An 18507-nucleotide genomic window follows, 5' to 3' on the forward strand; every position below is an offset into this window, starting at 1 on the left:
AGTGCGGGGAGGATGGGTGGGTTAGTAAGAAATCTGCAGCTAGATCATGTCTCTAGCAGATAAGGCTTACCATCTGATAAAAGACATCTAGATACCCAAGCAAAACCATCCCCGGAGGGACTGCAGACAAGTTTAGACCAGGAAGACCTGCAGGACAGAGTGGCCAAAAAGGCCATCCCTGCAAGCTTGACTGTCCAGGCAGTGGTGCTCGTTGAACATGTTCAGAGAAGCCAACGTTGCTGCCTGACAAATATCAAGGACCGGGACTCCACGTTGTAACGCTCTGATAGCAGACTTAGCTCTGATAGAATGAGCCCTTAAGCCTTCAGGAGGCTGCTTTTTCGCCAGAGCATAGCAGATTTTGATGGGAAGGATGACCCTTTAAGAGATCATCCATTACTGCACCGCACGACCCTTCTTCGCTCCCACGTACCTCATGAAAAGTTTAATGCGGTCAAGGTAGAACGTCAAAACTCTTTTTGGGTCCAGACGGTGGAGTGTAGAAAGTGGGCAGGGTGACAATGTCCAACATTAAATGGTGTTGCCACTTTTGGTAAGAAAGCGGCCCTCGTGCAAAGCACCAACTTATCAGGGAAGATGATCAGGTAAGGAGGCTTGGATGACAAACTGCAATTCGCTCATCCTCCTAGCAGATGTGATTGGCACTAAAAAGTCTATTTTGATGGCAAGCAGCCGGATGATGCAGTAGTACAAAGGTTCAAACAGAGCACACATCAAGAAGGTGACTACCAAATTAAGGTTCCACTTACCATGATGAAAGGGGGAAGAGGAGAACATATGTAGAAGCCCCTTGGAAAATTGGATTTACAGAAAAACGGGGGTTGGGATACAGTAAACCGCACCTATCACTTCTAGTGACTTCCCAACACAATGGGTAGTCCAACGATATGGAAGGTCACACCCTTAACTTTCCATAACAGAGTCACCTCCACACTAGATCAGAATAAATGATCAGCACATTCCAAGTTGTATATATAACCAATACCTTCAGCTTTGTTGCCAAATTCCACCTTAAGCCTCGGTTCTAACTTAATGCACATTCCTTTTTTAAAAAAAATATTCCTTATATTCACATCTTCTCTCTCTTTTTATACTAAAACCAATTCTTCAAAAGTAGCCAAAGAATTGCCAATGCGTTTCGTCTCTTACATGAGACTTCTTCAGGGCTTCTTGATTGAGTTTCTTGAAATTAATTGAAGCACTCATCGACTGTTTGGATGCTAGTGATGGAATACGCCACATACAGATACGAGTATCAAATCAGGAGGGAAGATGAGCCCAGGATCATTAAAAGACCAGACTAGTCGATGAGTGCATCGATTAATTTCAAGAAACCCAATCAAGGAGCCTTGAAGAAGTCTCATGTAAGAGACGAAACACGTTGGCGATTCTTTGGCTACTTTTGAAGAATTGGTTTTAGTATAAGAGAGAGAAGGTGTGAATAAAAGGAATATTTTAAAGAAAATTTAAATGGAGTCTGAGCATTAGGTTCAAACCAAGGCCTCAGGTGGAATTTGGCAACACAGCTTCAGATATTGGTTATATATACACAACTTGACGCGTGCTGATTGTTTGTTCTGAACCTTGCGAAATCTATTTACAATACGCGATTTAGAAAAGGAGAGTTTGCCTGGCAGCCTCAAAAAGGAAGATGGGGACAAAAGAGAGCCCTGAGCAGAGCCCTGCTGGGCAAGAGTCAAAATAAAAAATAGGACGTGAGATAGGGAAGCAGAAAGAGGATCACTAGATCTTTCTGTACAATACTTTACAAATTTGTGCCACCAGAAGGCATACATGGTCTTGGTAGAGGGACGCCTGTCTGCCAAAATATTACAGACTTTGGGAGGAAGGTCGAACGCTATCAACTGCCACTGCTCAATCTCCATGCAAGAAGGAATAGAGTTGATCAGTTTGAGTGGAGGACCCTTCCCTACTGCTGTGACAGAAGATCCTCCCAAAGAGGCAGCCTTACCGGAGGATCGATACTCAATTGGAGATGCTCGGAATACCAGACTCTCCGTGCCCAGTCCAGAGCCACATGAATGACTTGGGCCAGGCCGATCCTGATCTTCTTGAGCACTGGGCAGGAGTGGTATGCACGGAAAGGCGTATAGGAGGCCTGAGCTCCACTCGAGACCAAAGTGTCTCTGAGCAAAAGCCATCTTGAAAACTCCAACAGGCAAAACTGCTAACACTGTGCGTTACCTACAGAGGCAAACAGATCTAACCAAGGTTCTCCCACTGCTGAAAGAGACCTTGCGCCACCTCCGGATGGAGACACCATTCATGATCTGCTAGGCATCGACAGCTGAGTTCGTCTGTCCTGGCATTCAGAGAACCTGCCAGGTGTTGGACCACCAGGGATATGTGCTGCTGTTCAAGCCATGTCCAGAGACGCAGTGCCCAGTTTGTTGGAGTACCACATGGCGATGGTGTTGTCTATGATCACTTGAACCAGCTTTCCCTCGATTGAAGGAGGAAAGGCTTTCAACGCCAAACGAACTGCTCGGAGCTCCTGCAAGTTGATGCAGAGTCGGATTCTGACGGAGACCAGAGTCCTCTGATCTCCACCGCTCCCAGAAAGCCGCTCCATCCCATGAGTGATGCATCTGTGATGCACTACTGTGTGATCTGTTTGGGAAAGGGAGAGGGGTCTGCCTCTGACCCAATCGATGTTAGTCAGCCACCACTGCAGGTCATGTGCAGTTCCATCTAAGATCTGAACCATGTAATGTAAATTGATACTTGTGTAGTGCACTACTCACCAGCAAGGGTCTCAAGGCGCTTGTACGAATACCGCTGTGGAACCCATCCTGGCTTTCCCTGTGAGGTGTCCACTCCTGGGCACCCCCAAGGTGGAGGCCAGGCATCCTTAGCGTTGTGGGGGCCGTTGTGGAGATTAAGCAAGCTATTGCCCAGAGTTGCAGAGTGGGACTCCATGATTGGAATAGGCACCGAGGCGAGAATTATCAGGTCCGTGGAATTTTGAGCCCAAGACCCGCCAAGGCGGGGAATTGAACCCTGGTCCCGGGCTAGACCTCTGCATCAGGGTCTGCCGCTCTAACCATTGAGCCACACTTCTCCACTTGAGCCACACTTCTCCATGACACATGTCAGAGTTATTATCCTGATGCTACGCCCACTGTTACTTCAGGTCCCACTGCAGAACCTACATATGCTATCTGGTATATTTCACAAGCAGGATACAGGAGGCCATAGGCCATGAGGCCCAGCAGCCTCAGTCATTCTCACTGAAATCCAGGATAGAGGCAGAAACATCTGTATCATAGCCTGAATATCCTGGACTCGCAGCTCTGGAACATAGGCCTGAAACAACACTCTATCCAGAACAGCTCAGATGAAAGGGGGCGCCTGAGAGGGAGTCAGGTGTGACTTTCGCATGTTTTTAGACAACCCCAGCGACTGCAGGAGGTTTGCCGTAGACTGGAGGTGGAAGACATGATGTTTTGGAAGTGGTGGAGGTAATGGCTGAACCTGCCACCAACTGGCTGCCCATGACCTTGAAGGGCCAGACAAGGAAGGTTTGGAGGCTGAGGGTGCGGACTGACCCGACCTCTGGTCGCCCCACCCAAGGAGTCGTGCTGTGCCCAAGGCCACACAGAGGTTGCTGAACTTGGGCGGTATTATGGCTGGGGTATGACAGAAACAGCCACTTCCGTAGCCACGAAAGGGGCAAAAAGCAGACGGGACGTGTGACCACTGAGAGGCCCAAAGACTTGACCGTAGCCCGTGAGTCTTTCAAGCTTTCTTGGGCCATATCTGCTTTATCTCAGAAGAGACGGGTGCCATCAAAAGGCATGTTTATGAGGAAAGCATGGACATCCGCAGAAAAGCCAGAAGTTCTCAGTCAGGTACGGCAACTAAGAGCCACCGTCAATACAATCGATCTGCCCAGTCATTCGGTGGTGTGAAGCCCACACTGAATGGTTAACGTCTTTCCCATCTGATCTTGCTTGGGAGAGGATGTCCCGGGCCTCCTCTGGTACCTGTGGCAGCGCAGGGAGTAGGAGTAACTGCCCATTAGGCATGCAGTGTTCACCGACCGCAATGAAAGGCTGAGGGAAGAAAAAATGCTCTTGCACCAACTAGTCAGCATCTTGGATTCCCTGTCCAGGGTTGCAAAAGTAACGCTCTTGTGATGTAGAAGCTTCGTCCACCAACCTCTCGGAGGTAGGGTGGGTGGGTGGTGGGGAAATTTATGTCACCATGGAGAGGGCGATGGCGGCGGGCGATTGTCCTATTAACAGGAGTCCCTGTGCTGGGCTTCGACCAGGTTCCCAGTAGGACATCAGTCAAGGCCTCATTGAAAGGGGGTTCCAAGGAGGAGACACCCGGATGCAGGACCTCTGTCAAGATGTTCGTCTTGGCTGCCACAGAAGGGAGCTGAAGCTCCAGGACCTTGGCTGCCCTTTGCACCACCACAGTGTATGAAGCTCTGTCCTCTGTAGCCACGGCAGGGGGGGAAGCAGACCAGAATCTGGAGGTTTCCAGTCCACTGGGCTCACCCAATTCCTCATACCAGTACATTTCTTGCTCTGGCTAGTTTTGTAAAAGGTCCAGTAACCCCTCCCAATCTTCCTAGCCCATCAGAATAAGGCTGAGAAACTGACCTAGGACCAAAGGGTTTTGTCGGCACTGGAATCAGCGTTGGAACACGCCGGAATCTGCGTCGGAACTTGCTATTCTGGCTCATTGGGGATGAAAATGGGGCTGGCGGCGTCAGGAGTCTCGGTGTAAGAGCCAGCGCAGGGGAAAGTTGCAGTGGTAAGACCGTAGTTAGTCTGGATCCATTACCATATCTATTAGGGGGTGATCGGCGCCGAAGCCACTGGTGCAGAACACGATGGAGCCACCTCTTAATCTCCAAGGCCCGAAGGCTCGCCGGGAGTGTCAGGCTGCCCAAATATGAGGCACATGGCGTCATAATTCTTTGAGCTGGGCGGGGGTCGCTCTGGCTCCCGGAAAGGCAGGGGAAGCGCAGAGCCGACTCCGACATATGTTCAGCCGAATGAGCTCTAGAACACCAAGAATCCTCCATTGCGTCAGCCGACTGACGGGGAGAAGTTAAAGCGCGCTTCGACATTTTGTGTTTTTTATGCTTCTTACCTGACCGACACGAAGGCTTCGAGTGGGAGGATGAAGCCTTAGGGCTCCCGAGCAGTGCCTGGAACTTCCTCACTAAGGGATCATGGAACGAGTCCTCCGGGGCGAAAAACTTGGTGCCAGGCTGGAAGTAGCTTTAGGGACCGCAACCTCAAAGCTTTCGGAGCAATGGTCTGGCAATCAGAGCACAACTTCGATTCGTTGTCATGCTTAATGCACCAAAGACAAACCAGATGTGGATTTGTTACAGACATGGCGGCGCCACACAACTTGAATACAGAAGTCTTCTTGGATATCCTACACACCAAAAAAAGTTAAACAAAACCGCAAAGAACCTGTCAAAAAGTGAGAGAGGGCAGCTCTCTTAACAGATCTGAACTAACTAGAGCGGAAATAAAAGAACGGACGTCAAGGCGCCGAGATGGCACCTATATAGGTGACTTGGACATCACAATGGCAAACACGAGACAGACGATGTCACGCAAAGCTGACCGACATCACAAGCGCAAGGGAATTGCTCGCAGAAAAATCTTCCAGATCCAGTCGGACACCTAAGAAAATCAAAGGTAAGGAATCTGCGGCTAGATATCTCTCTCAGATTGTAGAGGATTTTACTCCATATTTTCCCAATGTAAATTTAAACAGGTTTGTGCAGCCAAAGTTCATCATGGCGTTAACTGCGGGTGATTAGTTTTTATCACAGTGCTCAGAACTGCGATCCTTTCACTTACAGAGGTTTCCAAAAGGATCAGAATTTACTGCCGCATTTGCGATCATGGTGTTAAAGATCCCTTTTAGTTATATTTACTTTCACTTTTAAAAAAGACTTTGAAAGACGTCCACACATCACTTAGCTCTTACCTTCTGACGTCTTCCAGCGCTTCCAAAGGTCCTCAATTGTGATGTGTTTGTCCTCCCTGTGAAGGTGGTTGTGTTTACTGGATGCATCTTTGTACTTCATATCTTCTCTAAGGAACTATACAAAGAGAAGTATTTTAGCCGCAATATCTGCTATTTAGTAATAGGGCAATATAAATGAATCAAGGGATACTGATATATTTGTTATTGTTTCATTAATAAAGTGCCATTTGTTCATGATGGCCTTCTAACCCTTTGACGTGCATTTAGAATTAAAACTTTGTTTAAAATGTTTTTCAAAGTTGCAGCGATACACATTCAAGAAACTTGATGTCTCTGCTCGGGACACAACACTTCCTAAACAGTGACCTGCATTCACCACTGTCAGCGGCGTACTGATGAATCACACACAAGAGTAGTGCTGTCAAGAAAATAATATTACTGAGGTTTTGAGGCAACAACAACGTAATGCAAACGTTCAAGATGTAGGTTTACCGGCGATAGCAAACGCTGCGACACAAGGCATACAAAACATTCAATCATTAAACTACATTACATTTCTGTATTCCAGCCATTTGCTTTTCAAGCATTCAGCAACTACCTCTTGCAGTCTGTATCCATGAGGTATGCTGGCAGGCATGCCGGAGGGACATATGCTCCACTGTCTAGCTGCAGCAAAAGTATGGTAAAGACAAATATGCTCCTACAGAGTGTGGAATTATTTTTGATTAGATAACAAGTTAGATTGGCAGTACTGCACGATTACTTGCTACACACATACACTGATTAGAAATAAAGATGACAGGCCTGATCTGGACAGAATGTTATAAGTTAACACTTTTATGCATACATCTATTGTGGCTCATATTTCCTTACTTTATATTTGTTTCCCAAAACATCAAAGGGTGCTGAAATAGACAGGTGGAGGAAGTACAGTGCTCAAGAAAAGTGCATTCCTGATGCACAAAGACTTAGGCCAAGCTTCAAGTTTGCAGTTTCGTGAACAGACCAAAGTTCATGCCCTGGGACATCAACCATTTCTGCACAGCTGCCTCCTTGCCCAGGTTAAGAATAAACGTATAGTCCTCACAAGAATAGGCGTTATCTTAAAGTAAAGTGAAGTATCTGATGCAATAAGTGCAACCCAATTCTGATCCCAAAGGCATTCATTTTTCGAACGGAGAAACTACCCGAGTGGTGTATTTTCTAACTACATGTTTCACGACATTTGACATCCATGTCCAAGTGGGACAACAACTTGGAGCTTTAACCTTATGAGGAGACACTCACCTCTTGTATACGACCGCCTCGTGTGACATGCACACTGACGAGGGACGGTCTCATGGTGTGCTACGTGAACTAAAATGAAGTAGAGTGGGCCAAGGACACAAAAGCGAAATAATAAAACATGTAATTCCCTGGACTATAGAGAGATAAGCAAAAAAGAAACTGACAAGAATGTGCAAACACACAGAGAAGGGGCGCACAGTATTGGGCATAAACATGCATTTCCAGTGTTACCTCCGAATATCAAGGTACAAATATGTTTAAGATTGGACAGAGTCGGAACGCAAGAGTACTTATTAACAACACTTTGAAATGGCAAAATTAGTGGTAGTAAGTGTTGTACAAAAAAGTATTACCTTTTGTTCAATTTAGAGTGGTCACCAGATGAAAGATATGTGGCGCATACATATGCAAAGTATAAAACTTACATCATTTGGCTCTTTATGTGAGATACGTAAACTTAAGTAGGCTCACCGACGTAGATGTGAAATTACTGAAGGCAGATACAGAGCTCATAGAACCTCTTACAGTTTCCGATCTGCTGCCACACCATAGACTCTTTAACCACGATCCCTCTAAGCTCTCAAGAGTGTTCAGTACTTGAACTGCATGCAATTATGCTCATTACTTAAGCATAAGGTATTGAAAAGAAGAGTATGAGAATTGTTTTCTCAGCAGTACGAAACAGGATTGTTGGACTTGGCCTTGCTTGCAAGGTCATCCAGAACTTTTTCGCCTTCCCCCAAGCCTTTTTGCTGTTGTGGAATGAGTGGATGTTGGACACTTTAGCGCTGGTTAGCAGTGCCAAGTGTGTGTGCTTTCTGCCTTACATAGGCTTTTATCAGCCCACCCCCCCTTTGGGGGACATCTCCCCCATGGTAGGAAATATATATGCCATGTGTGGTGTGAGAGGAAAATTATAAATGCGGTGCAATGGTGTACGCATCTTTACTTTCACCATTGCAAAAACTTCACTTTCAAAATGGATGCCATGGCTGTGTGTTTGTGCCGCCTGCCTAAGGTGGGTTGCCAGTCTAGTTGTCTGTCTCCCAGCCCCCAGCTTTTGGAGGGAAACCTGGCAGCCAGGGTGGTCTATTCCTCCCCCTAAACCAGTTGGGACCGGTTTCCCAGGGAACCTTCTGGAAGCTTCTAGCCCTTTCTGGTAGGTGGGGTGAGGGGGATATATATAGGGGGGCTGTGCCTCCATGTGCTCAGACTGTGCGTGGACTTTGCTTGAGAGGGGACGCCCTGCCAGGAGGTACCACCGCAAGGGCCTGTGTGCTGGCCCCTGTGCCCATTTCTACCCCTCTACTGTCCACAGGGCTGGTGAGAGACTCTGCTGGAGTAGAGACTGCTGCCCTAGCAGGATTGACATCGTAATGGTGGATGACTGTTCCTAGGAACTGCTGCTTCATGTCTGGTGAGCTGCCCTACTGCCTGCTGATCTTGCCCTGCATTAACGGTCTCCTGGCCCCTAGCGCCCCACGAGCGATATATTTCAAGGGACTATACTTGCCTGCCTGCAACCTAGTGAGCACTATATTTGAGGTGCCAGAAGAGAGGAGCGCTGCAATCCTGGTTTGCCTGCTGTCAGCGGCTTGGGAGCGCTATATTTGGATTGACTGTGCTACCCTCCCGCACTCCAGCGCCTTGTGGGCACTATTCCCTACATTGCCAGAAGAGGAGCACTATCTTTTGTCCCTGAAGCTGGTGGTGCTGTCTAGCGCCTGTTGAGCGCTGTATTTCATTACCCTAAGGAGTTGAGGAGCGTGGGCCCTGCAGCGCAGTTTTATTGCCACTGTAAGCCGGAGCCTTCCCTGCAATTGCCTGCCTATTAAAAACCAACAGGTGCCCACCCCGCCTTGCACTGCACTTGGGACACTGCCCAAAATCACTGCTGCTGCCCAAGTACGAGCGCATCTTAAACGCACTTCAAAATCGCCGCATTGGTGTTATTTGAACAACAGGAGCCCACCCCACGTATTGCCGCCCTTTTGGTGTTTAAAAATACAGCGGGAGCCCACCACCCCGCATTAGGGACCCATCTATATTTGTGCCGTAGCGGGTGCCTACCCCGCATATGTGCGCACGGTTGGTTGCCTGAAGACTCGGGAGCCCACCCCGCTTGGATACTGCTTTGCGGCCGGTGCCCACCCCGCCTTTCAAAATCACCCCAAGAGCACTGCTGCGGCCCGGAGAGAAGAGGCGCCGCCGACGTGGAAGCTTTGAAGCCTGCCTGGAGGTGGGCAGGGCCGCACGACGGAAGCCACTGCCGGCCGGAGCCAGGAAGTGGGAGCGGATAGGAGGATTGGAGCCTACCCCGCCTCCACAAGTTGAACCAGAAGTCCCGGGCCCCACGTGGGGTGGCCCGGGTGAAGAGAGCCCCATAGTGCTGAGAAACCAGAGTGGGAGTCCACCCCGCCGGTCTGTGCCCCTGCGAGTTGAAGCAGCACAAGAGGCGAGTCAAGGGAGACCCCGGAAGAAGACCGGAGGTGACCGAAGAGGGCCCGGTGAGTGAGGGGTTCCGTGGGGGACTGGTGGTGGGGGGGCAACAGGGCACATTGTCGGTGCCCGTCCCGGTAGTCCTTCTAAGAGGGCCAGAGTAGGTGGTGTTGGTCTTCCCAGCTGCCCCGCTTGGCAGTGGGCAACTGCAACAAGCAGCCACATTGGTCTTGAAGCCCCCGTGGGGGCCCCACCATGCACCGGGCCACAGTGCCCCGGGGGCTACACAGGGATGCCGCAGTTGCGGGTCGCTGCAACAGGAGGCCTTTTTCCTGAGCCTCGGGTCCCAAGAGGGGACCGCCAACTGCATTCCTGAGTCCCCGAGTGGGGCTCCCCCAGGGCACGGGGGTGCCAGTACTCTTTTTTGGGCAATTGTGCATTTGTGTCCAGAAGAGGGACTGCAACTTACATCGTGGGGCAAGTTCTCTCTCAGAGTCCCGGAACGTGGGCTCCCACGCGCGGCGGTGCCAAAAAGCTAACCTACCATGTTGATGGATGATTGGATGGTGCCACATGCATATGTTTAGGCCGACTCTGATTTATGCTCATGTGTCTTGCCCCATCCCAATGCAGTTATGCAGAATGTCTTGTTATCCTAATGATGTTTTCATGCTGATGAGGCCTCTGTACTCACATATTTATTCTTAATAATGGTTATTATGTTGGTGTGGTGTATACTGTATTTCCATGCCTAACCTGAGGTTCTCAGTCTATGCCTACTACAAAGGTGATTAATGAATAATGTACCCATGTTAATGAGGATGCCTTGATGTTTACATGCTTATGCCTACTGGGACTTATGCTAACGTATCATTGCTGAGTTCACAAGTTTACCAGTAACTACTGGCTGTTTCGCATTTATTGCTGGTGGGTTTACATTCACTATATATCTGTACCTGGTGATGGTCCTGGCAGCGGCCCGATTGGCCCTGCCCTGTAAATAGTCCCCCTGTAAATGATTGCTGGGTGTCAGTGGGGACCGTGTTTATAACTGTGATGATATTCTAATGTATTTTGCATAATACATATGCTGTTTTCACCCAACCTGGTGTGGAGTCTCTTTTGTAGTGAGCCTAATGTGTTGCCTGTGAGTGTGTGCTGTGCAGATGCTTTACACAATGCCTCCGAGTTTGGCCTACCCTCTCTGCACCACGCTACCCTGTTTCTAACAAGGATGCTATAAATAGTAAGAATAAGTTAAGTAAATCACCATGCACAATTATGTAAGAAACAGTTTATGAGCTCTCTTTTCCAGAGGAACAGGTACAGAGAAGCATTTCACTTGGGAGTATCTTTTCCTATTGAGGAGTTTTATGTTGTTTGAGACGTTTTACACCTGATGTCTCGGAACCCGACCTACTATGGATCCTGCTCAACTGGGCCAAGGACCCTTTCTGCACTTGGCTCTCAATGGTAGCTGTGGTTGAGCTGTCAAGGCTCCCTCAGGGATGTCGCAGATACTTGTCAGTGAACAAAATTCAAAGTACAAACAGTACAAACAATAAGTCAATGTCCAGCCAATTACTTGCTTTTATTCGAAAAGTAGTATTTGCTCAGGACATCATAGGTCACAAGCGTTTTTGAATTTTTTTTTAACCCCTTCCATGCGTCGGACGGTGGGCGTGTGCGGACGACGGCCGTCCGAACCACGCCCACGCCATAAATCACCCGCACCGCGGCGGAATTTTCGCCGCGGTCAAGGGGTTAAAGGAGGCCATGAGACCAAGTTTGGTTCGGTAACCACCTTGGTAAGATCAAACAAGTTAATCTTTCTGAGGGTGGTGAAAATCCTGTATAAATTACCATACCAGTGAAAACGATCCACAGCTTCTTTCTCAGTGATTATACATTTAGGGTTTTAAACTTGCTTTCAAATACTTAAAAGTGTTATTTTACAACAAGTGGTCCTTTAATGGCAATTTTCCTGTCATGCAGGGTGAAATAAACGTAATACCATAAAAAGGAGTATGTGAATTAATTTATAAGTCTCTTTTTTTTAATTTCTTTATTAGTTTGTTCTTTCAACCTGCATATCACGTTTGTGGAATTTTAGTTTCGTGTACTGAACATCATCTACGCCATCTTGCAGACTCACGTATGAGCATACACGACAGCCATTTTAGGTACCATGGTGTCCCTGTTCACGATCGCCCGTCAGCACACTTCCCTGAACCTTGCAAGCCTTCCCCGCGCACCCTGGCTACCCCCGCACTCACATGCACAAGTCATGAACCCTCCCCTCCCATGACTCTGTCTCAGGGAATCACACCCCGCGCCTGACCAACACCTCCTTTCCGTCCATGAATACCCCTCCTTTGATGACCCCTTCCTCTGAGCCCGACTGCCTGTACGAACCGCTGGTCATCCTTTAGCCCGAGGATATAGTTTATTGCCCACTACTGTATGCACTCGCTTTTACTGAAAGGAGCCACTATTGATCATGACCTCCCCACCCCCTGAGATTCGATCAGGCGCACACATTCCAAAGGAATCGGCAGAACACTCAGCTGCGTGATAGCCCCCTCCCAATCATATGAGGGGAAAGGGCCTCTACTGTTGTCATGTGTTGGAAGGGGCCGGAACTGGGGGGTGCCGGGGATGTCGTTCTCATACTTCACAATGTCCTTGTTGTAATAAAGAACGTTCACATGTCTTAAACCAGTGTATAAAAGAGCAGGTCTCAAAGAGGCTGAGAGAGCACCTCGAGACGATACCTTGTTGTCCGATCTGATGTGTTCTACTCCGTCGGAATAAAACTTGTTTCCTGTCTTCCTGTCTCCAGCGCCTGCCTCTTTATTGAATAACTTCGTATGGTATTAGAGGCGTTTTTACGCCGGGCAAATTTAACTTAGGAAACATCTACTGAAATCGCCTGACCATTTTGAATTGATCTTTATCAATTGGCGCCCCAAACGCGGGGCCCATCAGCGACACGTAGATCCAGTGGGAGAGGTCCCGACGACAGAGTGAACGACTGCAACGATCGGGAGAGCTCCTGTCCGATAGACCCTCGTCTGACAGCCGATCATCTGAACTTCACTGATTCCGAGCAGACCTCTCCCGAGTGATCTACGGTCCTGACTGGGAACCACCAGGAGTGCCGCGATAGCAACAGAGAGTAGAGGACGATCGGGCGCTGGAAGCGGAAGACGAGAAACTGTCCATGCGGTCCGGGTAAGGTCGTGACACACGACAAATTGCGAAATTGATTGATTGATTGTTTGAAAATACTAGTATTACTTATTGATTGTCTCTGAGAGATTCTCTATTTGCAAACAAGCACAGAATCGCCATACTCTGTTTAGTCTTTGCAGATAGTGAAGGATAGGTAACGCGGACTTTTGTCCCCCATTGTAATCTGCCGTGCCTATTTTTCTCCCCATTGATTGATTGTTTGAATCGAGCATTGAATTGTTCGAAGTTGGTTCTCTTAAGGATCTTCTCTGCCTGCAAACGGGGAAGAATAGGAATATTCTCTCTCCCTTTGCAGATAGTGAAGGGTAGGTAACGCAAACCTTTAACACGTCGTGCCTATTTCGTTCCTCATTGATTGATTGTTTGTCCAAAAATTGACTGTTTGGAAATGGTTCTTTCTGGAGGTATTCTCTATTTGCAAACAGCGTAGAATAGAATATTCTGGACAGTCTTTGCAAGTAGTGAAAAGATAGGTAGTGCAGGCTTTTGCCCCCCATTGTAATCCGTCATGCCTATCTTCTCCCCATTGGTTAATAGTTGGGTCAACCCGGACCGCTTATTAGAGATGAACCATCCAGCTCCACTGGAAGGCACCCCTAATAAGGACATGTTTACTAAGCAAGGACTAGTCGCCATAGCTTATAGTAAGTTATGGCATAAATATACAAAGAAGGATCCTGAAAGTCAGTGGCCACTGATAGGTTCTTTTGATGAAAATAAAATAAAAACACTAGAAGCAGCTGTAAAAATAAATAAGGCAACGCCCACTATGCTCGATAGTATTGGCATGTGGCGCAAAGAAGCAGAACAGCGAAGGAAAAGAGAAGAAGCAAAAATAGTGAAAGAATTACGAAAAACAGCCCATCTGGCCGCAAAAGAACTAGATGAAGAAATAAGAAGAAGAGAGGAAGTTAAACAAACACAAGAATCAGGACTGGCAGGCCAATGCCCTGTCAGGACCACCCCTACGCTCTACCCGGAGATGCCCTCCAAACAGCGGGCAAATGACGAGTTACTGCTCGGTCCTCCAATTATCTACATGCCCCCTCCTTATGCTCCCTGCCAACCTCTAGCACAACACTCACCAGTTCAAAGTGCAGGCGTGGGTGACTCTAGCGCTAGTGCCCCGGCTCTTACGGCCTTCGCACCAGCCGCATTGGTAACAACACCAGATGAACTCGAGACTGGCAAACAGCTAACAGCCAGACCAAATAGGTTGAGCAAAGATGAGCGGGATGGAATCGACCAGATAGCAAAGACCCTGGTAGAACGGAAGGAGAGCGAAGAATATACGATGAATATGCATAATTCACATGCCGGTAGTCATAGACGGCATTTCATTTTACGGTTCAGCTACCACACCCTGAACGCATATGAGGATAGGTACCAGAATAAGGGCCCTGCAAAACTGACGACTCTATATAGAAGGGTCGATGTTGGAGATGGGACTGAGAGCGATGTGACGGACCTCTTCATGTAAACGCTTGAGGTTTTCCGCCACCTCGCGGAACAGAAATCAGAGGTCAAGATCACAGTCCCTGAGACGATTGAGCCCTCATTAGAAGCAGCCAACACTATGATGCCTATCAGAGAAGCCGCCCCCTACTGGGTTCCCCCAAGAGGTCAGGGAACAAACAATGATATCAACCATGCAGATGCAAAAGGGAGGGTTGTGTACAACTGGGTTTACCAACCATGGGATCGGCAAGATATTTTAACTTTTAGGCAAACCCTGCCCGATTTAAGAAAGAACCCTACAGCATTTTATACCGAACTAGGCACAGCCTTGGGCTCAACCATAATGACTATCGGACATTGATTTGTTTTTCGGGTTGTGTCTACCGGCTGATGTGTGGAAGCAAATCCGGAAAGCCGACCACACAGATCTGTTCGGACACACCTGGAAACAACTCGATGAACTAGATAGGCAACGAGAGCCCGGAAAGAAACATGTAAAAGACATACTGGAACTCCCCGACAAAATAGTGCAGAAGCTAAAGACGTTGATCCCAGAAAAGAAGGTAGACTGGTCGGTAGTCACGGCTTGCCGCCAGAAACCTCAGGAGGACGTATCAGAATACTTCTCCCGATTTGGGACGGTTTTCTCCGACTACAGTGGCCAAGACATGACCACCGCAACCGGACAACACCTATTCGTGCAAAACTACGTAAAAGGGCTATCGCAAGAGGTCTCCCAAAAGTTACAGACGAGTGAGAGTAGTTGGGGAGCCTCCAAACCTGCAGCTATCCTTCAGATGGCTCAGTATTACGAACACCAAAAGAATGAGAACGAGAGGGCGAATGAGAAAAAGAAAAAGGACTTAAAGGAACGAGTGATGATTGCTCAATTACAAGAAGTGACTACAGGAAGGGAACGGTATAGGGGAAACTACCAGTCGAATGCCCCTAGGAATTCGCCCCCTAGAGGCCGCAACCCCACACCTGGTGCTCCACGAACCGACCTCGATGAGAACCAGTGTGCATTTTGTAAAGAATTTGGACATTGGAAGTCCCAATGCCCGGCCCTTCGGGAAATGATTAAAAATAAAGAGACAAGGGACATGACAAATGGCCCAAAAACTGGAGGGCAGGGGCGAGGGAAGACCTACGACACCACCAATGACCGACCTGGCAGACCAAACACATTTGACCGCCCCCGACAGAATCAGTGCCAACAGTCCGACTGTAACAATGCTCACGACTCTGCATAGGACTGCCAGGGGCAAGGGAGGGATCCAGTCGAGCTCTGTGTTGACCAGCAAGGTCCTTACGTCACTGCTAAGGTCCTGGGTACAAAGTCTCCATTTTTGGTAGACACTGGAGCGACACGTAGTGTATTATCAAAACGACTGATTCCAAGGGCACCCTTGTCTGGCTCACACATTACCTCGATAGGTTTCGATGGAACGCCCTCCACTAATCCCCTGTCTGTACCTATCTCCTTTGACCTAGGAAACAATCCCACTGACACCACGTTTCTGCTCTCCTCCAACTCCCCTGACGCCATTATGGGTATTGATTTACTGAAACATTTCCAAGCTACTATTAGGTGTTCCCCGGATGGAGTCCGAGTCATCCTGTACGACAACCCGAGCATGTCCAGACCCTACCCCGCACGACATATGTACGCCATAACAGATGCTGACCTATCCTTGCTCGATACCCTACCCCTGTACCTATGGGCCAGAAACGACTCGGATGTAGGACGAATGATGATCGATCCTGTACACATAACTGTTCGACCAGATGCAATACTCCCGAAACACCCACAGTACCGGATATCGCCCGAAGGCGAGAAGGCATTGGTAGCGATTATTCAGTCCTTGGTAGATGCAGGAGTGGTAGAGGAAGTGGTTAGTAATGTCTGCAATAGCCCTATCCTACCCATTGTTAAGAAGCAAGGTGAGGGAGATGAGAAAGCGTACCGCTTCATCATCGACCTGCGAGAAGTCAACAGAGTGGTGGTGCCACAGTACCCCGTAGTCTCAGACATCGCCACCATTCTGACTCTCATCCCGTCCACTGCCACCACCTTCACCGTTATTGATCTTAAAAATGCATTTTTCTCTATCCCCATCCATCCAGACAGCCGTTATCTCTTCGGCTTCACTTTAAAAAACCGTTCATACCGATTTTGTAGAGCTCCCCAGGGCTACACTGAAAGTCCCAGCATTTACAGCCAGGCCCTCAAAAGACAGCTGGACGCCGTCCAGCTACCAGATGGAGTAGTGTTGATCCAATATGTCGATGATATCCTTTTGGCGGCCGACACCACTCCACTTGCAATCACAGCCACTATCCAACTCTTGCACTTTCTTGCGGAGAATGGCCACAAAGTCTCCAAAAAGAAACTGCAGTTCTGCCAGCCCCAAGTGACATACCTAGGCCATCTCCTGTCCAAAGAAGGGAGGAAACTTACGCCCGACCGAATCCAAACCATCCTAGACACCCCCATTCCAAAAACACAGAAGCAAGTCCGTTCATTAGTGGGCCTTACTTCTTTCTGCCGACAATGGTTACCAAATTTCAGTCTCATTATAAAACCCCTACTTTCCCTGTTGGCCAAAGATGCTCCGTTCCCACTCCCTTGGACCCCCGAATGCCAAGCATCCTTTAAGGAGTTGCGGGATGCCCTTTGCTCGGCACCCGTTCTAGGAACACCAGATTACTCCAAGCCCTTCTCCCTCTTCACTCACGAAAGGGAGGGATGCGCAGTCTGTTCTAACTCAGCCCATCGGCGCCAAACAACGCCCTTGTGCCTACTTCTCTGCCACTCTTGATCCAGTCGCCAGAGCCTTACCTGCCTGCCTTCGAGCAGTAGCCGCTGCTGCTGTCTCTATCCGCCAGAGTGAGGGAATCGTGCTTTCGAACTCTCTCACGGTATTAGTGCCCCATGCAGTTGACACCCTTTTGAACCAGACCAAGACTCAACACCTGACTAGTGCACGACTGACAGGGTACGAATTGACTCTACTTGCACCCCACATCACCCTGAAGAGATGCACGACATTGAATCCTGCTACACTGTTACCCCTGCCCGAAAATGACCCCGATGTGCCCCCTATACACGACTGTGTGACCCTCACGGACGAACAGACTAGGAGTAGAATTGACCTCCGAGACATTGCTTTTACAGATCCTGATGGAGAACTATGGGTAGATGGCTCCTGTATCAAACTCCCAGACGGCACCACTTCTGCTGCCTATGCGGTGACGACAGCTCGAACAGTAGTTGAAACAGCTCGCATCACACAACGATCCGCACAGGCAGCAGAACTAATTGCCCTCACACGAGCATGTATCATAGCAGCAGGAACCACGGCAAACATTTACACGGACAGCCAGTACGCCTTCGGGGTGGTGCATCATTTTGGGCTCCTGTGGAGGGAAAGGGGATTCCTGACGTCCCACGGTACGCCCATCCTTCACGGAGATTTAGTCTCCGCCCTGATTGAAGCAGTTCTTCTCCCCAAACAATTAGCAGTGATCAAATGCCAGGCACACAAGAAGGTGACAGATTTAGTTGAACAGGGAAACGCACTAGCCGACATCACTGCCCGAACCACAGCTGAGAATAGGACAACGACACGCATGTATGTGACCAGGTCACAAGCAGAAAAATGGACCGACGCTAGGGAAACGATCAGGGACATCCAATCGGCCAGCACACCTCTCGAACTGACTGAATGGGCACGGGTGGGTCTAAGGGACGATGAAGGCTGCTGGCGGACAAAGGACACGAACAAATGGTTGCTGCCTGATGCATATTTGATCCCCATACTGACAATGGCACACTCCCCTGCACACATAGGCTCTGCCCCCATGATTGAACTCATTTCCAAAGTCTGGCACAATAACAAGATCCCCGACTCGGCCAAACGCCTAGTCCAGCAGTGCCTTATCTGCCTACAACACAACCCCGGGAAAGGAACTGTGGTACCCCGGGGAGGGTTTGGGATCCCCGACCAACCCTTTGAGGTCCTCCAGATGGATTACATCCAATTAGAGAGGTGCCAAGGC

At 48.7% G+C, this 18507-nt stretch overlaps 1 protein-coding gene across 1 annotated transcript in view; it reads right to left on the reverse strand.

Annotated features, from left to right (window-relative positions):
• Positions 1 to 18507, reverse strand: part of STIM2 (stromal interaction molecule 2) — a 512550-nt gene that overhangs the window by 178094 nt on the left and 315949 nt on the right. Inside the window, exon 3 of the mRNA XM_078678367.1 lies at positions 6007 to 6121. Coding sequence (XP_078534493.1) covers positions 6007 to 6121 — 115 coding nt within the window. The remainder of the gene's footprint in view (positions 1 to 6006; positions 6122 to 18507) is intronic.

The sequence above is a fragment of the Lissotriton helveticus genome, chromosome 2_2 (genome assembly GCF_964261635.1).
Source record: "Lissotriton helveticus chromosome 2_2, aLisHel1.1, whole genome shotgun sequence".
In the NCBI taxonomy this organism is placed as follows: Eukaryota; Metazoa; Chordata; class Amphibia; order Caudata; family Salamandridae; genus Lissotriton; species Lissotriton helveticus.